Source organism: Diorhabda carinulata, chromosome 5, assembly GCF_026250575.1.
Source record: "Diorhabda carinulata isolate Delta chromosome 5, icDioCari1.1, whole genome shotgun sequence".
NCBI lineage: Eukaryota > Metazoa > Arthropoda > Insecta > Coleoptera > Chrysomelidae > Diorhabda > Diorhabda carinulata.
In genome coordinates this window covers 23,964,217-23,977,245 of record NC_079464.1, presented here as the reverse complement: position 1 = coordinate 23,977,245, position 13,029 = coordinate 23,964,217, and the positions used below count along the sequence as shown (strand labels likewise).

Here is a 13,029-nt window from a genome sequence, read left to right as displayed (position 1 = left end):
AATTCTGAACTAGAAAACTTTTGTTATTAGGATATGCTTTGAAGATATAACGGCCTCATTTTGAAATATATTTTTATCATTAATATTATGCAGATAGTACAAGAATGCTGCAGAAGTTACATACGCGGCTAATCAAGAAAACTTAAAAGCGCAGCAGAAACATTATACATTCTCAGAAATTCTTACTTGTGAATATATGTAGATAAATCTTACTTTCTTGTAAATTCATTTTATATAATTCATTCTCTGTTCAAATCTCTAACAATAAACTTGTAATTGCTTTAATAAATATATTTTTTAAAAAACGTTAGGAAAAATAGAATTCAGAATAACTTTTTTTGAATAAATACCCAGTAATATATAAACCAAAGCATCTGCCGTCCGTATTAGAAAGATTTCTATTGCCGCATGTAAAAACTTTTGAAGAATTATTATTATTAGTTATCATTCGTAACACATCCATCCACACAGCACATTCGTGGCATTTTATTGCTGTAGCCAACTTAAAACATAGAGAAAATAGTTTAATTTAAAAAAGTATCGCTCTAATCGCGGAAAATAGGGACAATCGGTACATTTATGCACTTTTCTCTATGACGCGACGTTTCGGTTCATGCATTTTACCCAACGGCGACTTCGAGTGGTCGGAAAAAAATAGCATCCGATATTTAATTAAAATCGGCTCAGCAAGGGAAAGAATATTTGGTGTTAGTATATAGCACTATTTATTATGGAGGATGATAAAATATTCTCTAAAGGTAATCAAAGGTAATCACCACAAAATCAGATCATTTGCCACTTGATTTATAATCTGCTTGTTAAAAGCGTTATATACTTACCGGATAATCATCTCGAGCATGGGCACCTCTGGATTCTTTTCGTTGTTCCATGGCATATATAGCTTGTAGCGCATTGATAAATAGATTTTGAAGCTCAAGTGCTTCTACCAAATCAGTATTCCAAATCATGCCCGTATCACAAATCTGAAATGAAAATTATTATTGATAAGGAACAAAGTTTATCTAAATACGAAAAGAAAATTACTAAAATCTTCCTTAGTAACGAAATTATTCTGAGGTGACCAATCAAAACAATAATACAAGTATTATAACTGCTATTCTGAGTTTGGGTTCCGAGTAATCGAACTTTGTATCAGTCTAAAATTTATCAACCATTTTTGATTGTTCAAAAAAAGCCCTCGTTTTGGCGTATGTTCATTGTGCATAGAGTACCAAGAGACAATTAATTTTTTTTGTATCTATTATTAGTCAAAATTATGTTACAGTACGATTTGTAAATTCTGATAATTTCGTAAAATTTATATAATATCAGGTGTATTTACTTAATGTGCACATATATGGTTTCAATAATCCTTTTTTTTATATAACTAACCTAACCTAACTCCCCAAAAAGATGTACAAAAAATAAGTTGACCGACTACTATAGAACGCAAGGAAAAAGCCCAATTAGGATCGTTTAATTATGTTATTAAGGACAAAAAACTTATACAAACAATAATACTTTTTTGTCTGAATGATCAGTATTTTGCTATCAACTAAAATTTGCGATAATGATTTTATAAGATAAAATGGGAAACACTGGAGAAACATTCCATGCCTAAGACAATCCAAATGATGCATAACAATATCCCCTAAGAAGTCTGAAGACCTTCTCATGATAACTAGAAACAACATCAATATGATGGTCGGTCTTCTTATAGGTTACTGCCCTGTTAAACATCTCCTTAAGATATTAGTCATGACAAGGGAGAATAATTGTAGATTCTGCGATCCAGCCATAAAAACATCTCAAAAAAACATCTTCCTTTGGGAGGAGTCTATGTATTTTGGAGACAGAACAATAAGAAGTACAGTATTGTACAAAATACCTTCTAGGTATATCAATTTCCAAATAACCTTCTTAAAATAGCTACTTTTTCTTAAGGATTCATATCAAAAACTCTTGTAAATATGATATGATATTGACAATTTGCGTTATTATAATCACCTGCAATATCGATATAAAGACAATAAATGTGAGCAGCAATCAATCATTAGTAGTTGCATCAAAATTTATGGAATAGAACGATACATTTCACTGAAATTGTTTAGGCCGTATACTGAACATACTATTTACACCACCACTACACCAATACTCATAATTACACTGTCTGATGCGCGTTACGACAACCAAGTTATCGTCTTCAGAGACTGAAGGTAAAATCAATGACAGCTTCCTCGTTCCTATGTGTGTGCACCATTTCCAAAAATTCGCCCTTTCTTGTATTTGATTCTGTTTTATGAATTTTTGAATGTTGATAAAAGTTTTCTGATATTTTATGATTTTTTGATGCAGTATTATTTTTATTATCGTATCGATGACCTTTTAATCTATTTTCTAAATATTGACAGGTCTGTCCCATGTAAACAGCATTAGTAAATATAGTATTACTTTTTTTGCTCTTGAGTATTTTTGATTTAAGTTTAGAGAAAAATTTAAATAATGTATTATATCATTTATGACTTAAACTGATTTTATATTTATATAAATATCTGTATTGTTGTTGGGAAAGCCCTTGTACATATAGTAAGGAAAAATATATGTTTTGATGTATTTTTTTTAATCGATTATATTTACCTTTTTCTTAAATGTGTTGTTTATCAATTTTTCGGGATAATTAATGTTCTTGATGTCATATTATATTAAATTACAAAAACATAAGAGCAGATTATGCGAAACTAATTTGGTCCTCAAGATATTTGAACTCCAATTCATGTCATCCAATGTCACAAAAAAGATCAGTGAAAATAAGTTTGGCTGATAGAGGTATCAACCTATCAAATCCAGAATTCAGATGCTTAGCGATGCAAAAAGCAAAACTGCATTAGAAGAAAAATCTTGTATAAATTATGAACATATTCAAGAAACGGTTAAAAAGATACTATAGTTAATTATGGAACAAACCAGAAGCTAAACATCAAAATAATAAATACTTTTCTTCACCATATATAGAAGGACTTTCCTAACAACTATCGATTTATTTCAATAAATAAGGTATAAGTCACAAAGGACATAATACGTTATGCAATTATTACACCAAACTAAAATCTAAAATACCCAAAAACTGAGAAAGTAATATTATATATCCAGTATTATTCATGTTGTAGGTCAATATAATCACGTCACGTCATAATTGTCAATGTCTTGTCATATTTTGATAAAAACGGGAATAGATTGAAACCTAAATTATTACCTGTTATTTTAAACTGATTGTATATTTAAATTGAAGACGATTCATCACGAAAAACATAAAAATGTTTAAGAAATAAAAGTTGAACAAAATCAAATATGTTACTGGGAATATACTCTACCTTTATGTCACTCAATTCACAATAGAGTTCGGAGACTACTTTACAACCCTGTTCAAGAAGTTCTTGTGTTCTAAACACAGCCGCATGTTTCTGCATCGCTTTTTGAAGTTTCAGCCGCAACGTACCAACTGATTGTTTTCCATCCGCTTTCCGCATTCTATCGAAATTTTCTAATGAACTTTGCCCAAGACTCTAAAACAAAATATAGGAAAACGTAAAATAAAGTGTGAAACTTTTGGAATTCCATTTTATCCTTAGTCCTTCAAACTGCCAATAAGTTGTGTAATTGATTGTCTAATAAAGATTGGAATTACAACTTGAATTATTACAAGGAAATTGTTTTCTTTCTTGAACGTTATTTCAAGGAATCGAATTAAACAAGATAGGTCTTTAATAACATCTTATAAATTGAAAAAAAAAAATACCACCACTATTACGTTCAGTAACATCAGAAATGTTACACACAGAAGGAATCATTTTTTTACATTGTTTTTTTTTTGTCAACTCAATAACCATATTTGAAACAGGCTATAATCGAAAAATATTTTATCAAGAAAATTATTTGCGATAACCGAATAGTACAAATATTGTTGATTAATTCGTTCGTCTTCTTTTGTTCAGTAATGTAAATGCCTAAGTTCCAAAATGTCAAAGTTATCATGATTTTGGAAGGAATAGAATTGTGGCATATCGAGACGTTGGTTCATTCTATCCCGGAATTGCCTATCGTGTACTGTACTGACAACAAAGTGTGTGTGTTTGTGTGTGCAAAAGAATAAAGGAACACAAAGAGAGAGAAGCACCACTGAACCGTAAAATACATCTTCAGGAAACTAACTCTACGAGACTGTTTCACCGACCAATATTTTGGAGAGGTAAGTACACAAGTTATTGCGCGTTTTCGAGGTTTGACTGTACACTGCAGTCATCAAAATTTGAGCGTGAGCAAGTAAGAACAGCCGTCGGCAATACCTCCGAAACGGATTATATTACAGCTTCATCAAAACAAAATTATAACAATACTGACCCCGAGAAACATGTGGAAATTATTCTTTAGGTCCAACATTAGAGGGCATATTTGAAACTATAAAATGAGAACATAATTTTTTCTAAAATTCACTCAATTAATTGGCACTTTATAAACAATAATCGAATTCTTCACATTTTTTTATTCCTATCTCTTTAACTGAGAGATGAGTGTTATGAAAAAATATCTGCAAGTCCGATTTAGCTTAACTGATTTCCATAAACTTGATGTTGTTTGAAAGGGTTTTTGTCCCGCAATATAAAATAACGTGAATGCTAGAGAGCGTTGTTTCATATATTTTAGATATTTTGATTCCTCTTGAAAAATTGATATAGAAGCATAAAATATTGAATAGGTCTTTAGGAAGTAAATTATCATCAAAATAGCGAAAACCGCATGTCAATATATTTTTTTTCTTTTTTTCTGTCCGGAGATATCTAAACGTAAACGGCGAGATTTTTTCTTCATACGTCTATTGGGCTGATTCTGTTTTGTAGGGTCTACTCCAATGATGGATACACATACGGAATTTAGCAGAATAAAGCTAAATGTATGTCCGTCGTCGCGTCGATTGCGAGCTGTAGCTATAGCTGTAATGTTTTTCGTTTATGGAACAGGATAATCTGTGATTTACTCTTGAAAATAGCACTCATACTACCTTGAACGACAATGACTATAGACGAGAAAAAGATGGTTAGAAGTTAATTTTCTTCATTTCATGTAACAGATGAAACAGTTTTAAGAAACTTTACCGGACGATGACGGGGAATATTAGACTCTTTACCCACACGCTGTTATGGATGATTGCGTTTCTTAGGAAGAATGTTCACAGAAAGACGGGCTGAATAAGATGACAAATTGAAGTAGAATTTTAAAAAATATTGATGAAGTTCACGAAGTTATTTCAACTGAATGTTTTGGAATGACACGGACATTTGTTTTCAGCTTATACAATGTTCTCCATATTGTGAATACCAGTGAGGGTTTATTTCTTTTCATGCAAACATAATCAACGCATATTTCTATATTTCTTGCTTCTGTTCTATCACCAGAAATTTTCCTGTTTCCTCTGGTCCGCTACTTACCCTGTATATAAATATAATTTTCATGGGTATTGAGAGGAATAATCAAAATATTTTCCAAAAAATATCTTCGGCTAGGTAACATTAAAAGCATATCTCTGTATCTCTCTGCTATGCCACATTAAAACTCAATGAAACTCATTAAAGTGTCGGAAAGCGTTGAAATGTCTATTAGCGATTTTAAGTGGAAATTAACTAATTTTCATTCAAATATAACTCAGTAACAAAATTTATTCAACACCAAAATGTGAAATAATTTCAGTGATATTGAAAATATAACTTGAGGAATCAAGTAATCATATAATACCACGTTATCAGTTCTAAGGTAAATAGAACGATGAAGATTTCCCGGTCTTCTCGGCCATTGCTTTGAATTGCGTAATATGAAGAAGAAGGTGGAGACGAGTCCTAGGACTCCAAGAACTTACTCATCTTGAGATGGGCTAAACATATACATACATACGAGGATTGCTACTTAGGTTTTTAGATAGACATATAAAAACAAATATTTATAATTGGATGTGGCTTTATTGTTTTTCAAAATATTCTCCCCTATGATAAATTCACTATGGCACGTGTTTGAACCATATTTTTCCATTCCTCCAAAACATGTGATTTGAACGGATCAAACACTTCATCATTTATTTTTGATCTGCCGCAATAAGAAGAAATCATTGTCTGGCGGGAAAGATTCGACTGGAGCATTTGGTTTCCCTGATTTTTTATATCACTTCTGCCAAAAATAGGCTGGTTTACCATTCAGAATTGACCATTCTGTGGCGGGAAGATATGTCCAGGTATTCTGAAAAAACACGACGACCATTCGCTTGAAGTGCCTCGAGCGCAAACAACTTTTGTTGGATTTGGCTCGTCTTGAAAGACCCATACAGTCGATTATTGTGAGCTTATAAGAAATTATTTCATTACGCAAAATGTGACATTTGCAATAAAAAATATATATACACCTTCAACTTTACATAAAAAAAATCAGTAATATTTATTTGAAAGAGTTCTTTTGTAGATAACAGTCTAAGGACGCCGTTTTCATAATGAGTCGTCCTTTGATAGAAAATATAAAAACTAGAATTCACCTTTTATAGATAAGTTCAAGTGGTAACATGAAATTTAATATCCTACTTACTTTCAGACTCAATTTCTCAATTTATTCCTTATTTTTCAGCAGCAAAGAAAAGTGTCCATTAAGTGGTACCTTTTATTAGACGTGTTATCGGCTCTCAAACTCTAATTTAAAAAGACTTATATTTGAAACCATCATAAAAAATATGATATTGGTGACCAAATTCCTTGCCAGGGCAAGGTGTACATTTGAAACTGTACAGAGCTCTTACTTAGTTTTGGTTCATTGTTAGATGCCGAGTTTAATGATATGAGCGCGCTCAGTCAGTTAATTTTGTTATCCATATCAAAAAGGAATAAAACATAGAGATAAAGTCGGCATGCTTATATGTAGAGGCATCTTGCGAATAAAAAGATTATCATCTAAGTATTCCTGACTGTAATTTTACTCATTGCGTGCCTAACCCGTTCTTCTTCCTGATTATTCGACACACTACGTACCGTAACATAAAAAATCAGAATTTATACTGAAATGAAGTTACCTCGTCAATATCTATCACATCACCAGGACAACTATACTGAGCAATGGTATCGGCAACTGATTTTCCAAAAACAATAGTTTCCAGAAGAGAATTAGCTCCAAGTCTGTTGGCACCATGTACAGATACACAAGCACATTCGCCGCAAGCGAATAATCCTTGAACTATTTGATCTTTTCCAGGGGCCTAGAACAAAATTCACTTGTAAATATCATTACATTACTTGTTAAATAATTTGAATTTTCTTTGTATTCATATTTAGTCTTGATAGTAATCGCATAGATAATTGTTAATTTATTGGTATGCTAGAATTTCAATTTCATCGTTGCTTGTTGTTGGATATGCACTTATACAATATATGATCGGCAAGAATTTGCCTATTATCAGTTAATCATTTTGTGCGTGTCTTCTTATCTTTGTAGAATTTGATGGTAATAGTAATTTATCGTATTGAGAAAACTTTCGATTTTTAATTATTCCGAAAGACAATATATGGGTGCTAGTTTCTTACAGTCAAGGATAGAGGATATATAACAAAATATTCTAAGTTTGATAACTACTTAAACTTACTATATATACTTGTATACCAACCAAAAAAACCACACAAAAACATATGTAAAACGTAAAATTAAACTATGTCGCACGGGTCGAATTACTAGGAGCAGCGTAGCTACGCTGATAAGTAGGCGTTCGAGCTCTGTCCCAAGGAAGAATGAACTTCTCTCCGATTTAAAACGTCTCGCCTGGGTTCGTTTGAATAAGGAATAAAAGGGGTGCCATTGAATAATGTAGAAGGCAGAAGGATGTAGGATAGCAGGACTAGAAGAGGATTGAGTTGACTGCATGCTATTAAAACACTAGGAAGGTAAGAAGAAAGGTAATTTGGAATTTCTAAAGAAAACAACTTAGAATTCCTTGGTCGAAGGATTATTGTTTTATTGAGGAAGTTATTCGGAGAAACGTACGAAGGTGAGAAAAATTCGAGAATGAATGTGCATTTTTAAATACGAAGGCACATAGAGTGGTTATCAAAAAAATTTGTTGAAAAATGGATTACCATTCAACTGGAACGAAATATACTATCTAGACGATCAAGAAATGCACTCTCATTCAGAGCATTGATGACAGAGATTCTAATAGCTTTTGAAATAAGGGCTGTGAGTTTCTCTAAATAAAAACTTAGATAATTCGAAATTCATGATACCATGTTGATGAATTGAACAGTTTAAAAAAATACTTGCTTAGATCGGAATGTACGTATCATATTCTTTGAATAAAAAAAATATCAGGAAATTTGGAATGTTTTCCATGAGGTCTACCTGTAATTACTCATTAAAATGACTTTTTAAGTTGGCAGTTAATTTTAAAACTCCAGTATAATAGAAAAATCGAAATGAAAAATGTGAACTCCTATAATAAATGTTTGATTTGACACCCTTTAACTTTTATACTGATTGTACAGAGAAAATACTTTCAATGGTTTCATTCTGCCAGGTTGTAACCTTCATTTTAGGAAACTATCAAGCTATTTCGAAGAAGTGTTAGTGACTAGTAACAGAAAATAACAGGTTTATTAAAAATATTTGTCTCAAATTTCTTATAAACCGTTCATGATCATTATGTTTGAGAAAATGTCCCATATTTTTTTCATTTCATCATTTTTAGAACTGAAATGAAAAATAATTTAGAGTGAAAATTTAGTGATTCTGAGAAAACGTCCCTAATGAGATTCAATATACCAACAGGATATGAGCCGCTTTCATAAAGAATTGAGCTACCAAGCATTTGAAACCTCATTTTGCCGAAAGCTCATATATTATAAATGATCTGTTTCACAGAAAAACTCTTAAGAAATTTGTGAAATTGAGTTAATTCCATTGAAAATATTATCATATTCCCCAGTCAAACTTGTACCAACGACCATTTGACCGCAAAGCAAAGAACTGTAGTTCTTCCAGTATCCATTGCAGATTATAAAAACCAGTTCGAAGCCTTTGCTGACAATTTCATTCGATCTACCATAGGCGTAGATAGCTCATGGTAACTCATAATAGATAGCCTGTAAGGAAGTTTGGTTTAAACAGGGTACCAGACGTGAACTGGGCCCTTTTTGTATCCCATTCGTCTATTAGATGCTGACAAAACTTGACGCAATGTTTATAAACTGATATAATTGTATTCTGGATAATTTGCTAGTTCAAAGAAATTGTGTTCATACGCCTTCCGACAACTTCGGCCAATAGAAATTATGTTATATTTATGTTCACGATTCGATGTTTTCATTCAATGGAGATGATGAGTCCACGTGGACTGACGGTTTGTTAGATGTGTTATTACAAAATTTTTCATTCCTTAATTTGGTATGAGTGCCGTGAATATTCATGAAATATTGATTGTTCCTCGCATAACTGTTTTCTGGAATTGATATGGAACAGAGCCGTCAACGCATTTTGGTTTTCAAATCGTTGAGCGGCAAAATTCATACATGAAATTATAATCAAATCAATAATATTAAATAGATAATAAAAATCAAAACCTCTACCAATCTTATTAATATAATTAATTTCTTCCTTCGTTTTCATTCGCTTAATAAAAATCACTTTGAAATTAAAAACGCCATTTTCTAGTGAAATTATAGATCTTATTTGTTTCATGTTGTGCTAACTATTGGTAAAATTTTCTATATAAAAATCGAATCACGCTATATTGATGAATAATTTACCAATTTTCTCATTAGATCATATATTATCACCAAGAGCGAAAAATTATGGGGTATTTGAAGCTAAAAGGTCCATTCAAAGAGAACATTTTATTAGAAAATTCGACATAAACAGAAAACAAGCAAACAAGAAAAGTTAATCGAACAATGATAAAAAATTACTAAATATAGTAAAACAAAAGGCGCAATAACTAAATTCTGAAAATAACTCTACATAGTTCTCACAGTCCAAGCAATCAACAAAATAGCCCATCATAATTTATATTGATTTCTTAAATTTATAGATTTGAACTTACATATTTTTATGACTACAGCAAGCTACTATTTCAAATACCAGTTGTATTCTGTACAGGCAGCATTATGGTAATTCCATAATTAACAACAGTAACTGAAAAAAACTGAACAGCAGTCTCTTTAGATTCAGATCTGAGCTGAAATATGCATACAAATTACCAAAGTTCACCTGATTCAAACATTCTTTGAATTATAACTCCTAAATCCTCCAAGTTTGCTATATGAACTAATATCGAAATTTGTGTAGGAGCATTTGTAAACAACAACAAATGCGCTGTTCAGTATAACGTTATTAGTTATGCACCTATTATATAGTCTGGAATCTGAGACCAACTTTCTTGGATGATTCAACTAATACATTGTTCTACGAAGTTGTCTTGTATTCTGTTAACATGTTCCGATGAGTAAATCAGACTATACTGAAATGTTAAACCCATGGAGCTGCAAACGTGGGTCAAATCTTTCTTTATTAAAATTTGTACTATGATCAACTTTTACTCTGACGAGAGAAATAATGTGAAGCTTCTAATGTATTCATCCGTAAGAAACAATATCCAACAGACAACAGATTTTCAAATGATACGTTGATTTTTTGAAGGTTCATAAAATTTTTAATAGACTTATGGTATACAAGAATGGTTCCAGAAGTACCTGGCCCAACAAAGAAACCACAAAAATTTTGTAAAAATATATATTCATTTCTCAACTTAATCCCCTTTTAGCACCAAACACTTTTTCAACGATGTTCAATAAGTTTGATACCCATTTTATAAGAAAAATCGTGAAGCTCCTCAAAATAGTTATTCACGGCCAACATCAATTCTTCACTGCGGGAAAATCACCGAGCTATTTTGAATGTCTGGGAACAAAAATATAATCCGAGGGGCTAAATCTGGCGAATAGGGTGCATGCAGTAGTAAATCAAACTCATTAATTTATTAATTTTGGCCATTCCAAAACGGATATGTGACCTGGTGCATCGTCTTGATGAAATAACACTTTCTTCCAAATCGGCCGCTGCAATAAGTTCACATAATACTCGCCAGTGATCGGTTTTTCTTTTTTCGAGATAGTCAATGCAAATTATCCCACGTGCATTCTTAAAACCCTAAACCTTGACCTTGCTTACAGATGAAACCTTCTTTGGAGGTGGTTCTCCATTTTCAGGTCAATGTATTGATTATTTTTTTGGTTATGAAACGGAGCAAAAATTCGGCTTTACAACTGTGTAACATAGCCAAACATTCGATAGAAACATCTTCACGACGATGCTTTCATTTCATTTTCAGCAAACATGGCACTTATCTTGCGTACAGTTGTCTCATGTCCAAATTTTCAGTTAATATGCGATGTAACGCACTTTTAAATGTTTCTGCTAGCTCGAGCACTTTCACTCGATGATGATCCGGTACCGCTTTGTAGATTTTCTGAGATGCTGGTTCCCACCCTGACTCTTTTGTACTCTGCTACCCAAATTTTACAGACAGAAGAGAATTTGCAGAAAATATTCAAGGTTTCGACCATGCAAAGATGAGATACACTTTTTTTCAATTAACAAAAGTGCGAATGTACGAAACAGCCCTACGGCAAAAATTATAGAGGAATTTTTGCCGTAACCATATACGGAATCGTCTAGTGAATGCAGAAGCAGATTTGTTAACTAGGAAACGCAATGGGCACTGAAAATCGAGCAATGTTGCTTAATATCAAAGTATCAGAAAGTGTGCTAGAGAATTCAGCTTCTAGTGCCACTAGAACCGGAATACAACAATTTCGTGGAAGTATATTTCCAGCTGAAGCCCCGGGTAATATTTACCTAAAATGTTTTGAAGCGAAACGACCTATCAAGAATTACTTTCCTACAATTATTCAAATATAACTGTTAATTACTATTTAAAATAGAAATTGAAATAACTTAATGTGATATGTATTATGCATTTCAAACAAGTAATTTTTCTCACTTATTGTTCTCACATTATTATTCTCACTATCAAGTAGTATTTTATTGGCCATTTTGACGGCAACAAGAATTTATTACCATCGATTGCTTTGGTTCGAGTTTGCCTAATTATCAATTTGATGAGAGTATTATTTGACAAATTGTAAACTGCTCGTGATCGTTTGTCACAAAGGAGTTCGAAGTCGGAGACTTGTGTTGGATAAATTTGATGAACTCTAACTGAATTACCCGTCGACGTGACGTAATGATGTAAGTAGTCGAACGAATACATCAGGGTGCAATAGTATGAATTTATGGAAGTTGCCTCCTAGGGGTTCGAGGTCAACAAGATTATAGTCTAATGGTTTATAAACGTATACACGTGGTTCAAAGATAATTTTGGAATTTTACTACATTAGAAGGTCAATTTTTTCCAATTGAACGAAGATTAAAACAACAAGCACTTCGGATAGTTGATTTCTTTGAGGTTTGTTACATTAGTTTCAAGATATGGTTACACAGATGTGAATATGTCAAATCTGATATTGCAATCATAAAGATGACATTGAAAGGAGCCGTGCGATGATTGTTACGAAATATCACTAGCTGGAGCTTATGAAAACTGAGGTACGTCTCTGAATCTCTCAATGTGATGAATCTGTATTAAAAATAAATTGTTTGTATTGAATATTTTTATCTATCGAGTTTTCACTTGTATTGAATATATGATGATGAACCTTTATAGTATCAACTGAAACTGAGTTGAAAACACTAGATAAATAGAGAAATATATTTGCGATTCTTATCTCTAAAAATGTAAAGTAACAGAAGCAACCTCCTTCAGTGAGTTGAAAGATAACTTATCCGGCAAAGATATAACTTTTTAGTCATGAAAGATATGTTTTGGTGAATATAGCTAGGAATCAAATGGAGGATTTTTTCTAAAAAATCAATGAATCTTTCTTGTCTTTTAAACATCAT

General features: G+C 32.1%; 1 protein-coding gene across 1 annotated transcript in view; it reads right to left on the bottom strand.

Annotated features, from left to right (window-relative positions):
* Positions 1 to 13,029, bottom strand: part of LOC130893667 (succinate dehydrogenase [ubiquinone] flavoprotein subunit, mitochondrial-like) — a 113,059-nt gene that overhangs the window by 28,680 nt on the left and 71,350 nt on the right. The window contains exons 7-9 of the mRNA XM_057799940.1: positions 7,100 to 7,282; positions 3,372 to 3,563; positions 840 to 983 (exon numbers count right to left, since the gene is read on the bottom strand). Coding sequence (XP_057655923.1) covers positions 840 to 983; positions 3,372 to 3,563; positions 7,100 to 7,282 — 519 coding nt within the window. The remainder of the gene's footprint in view (positions 1 to 839; positions 984 to 3,371; positions 3,564 to 7,099; positions 7,283 to 13,029) is intronic.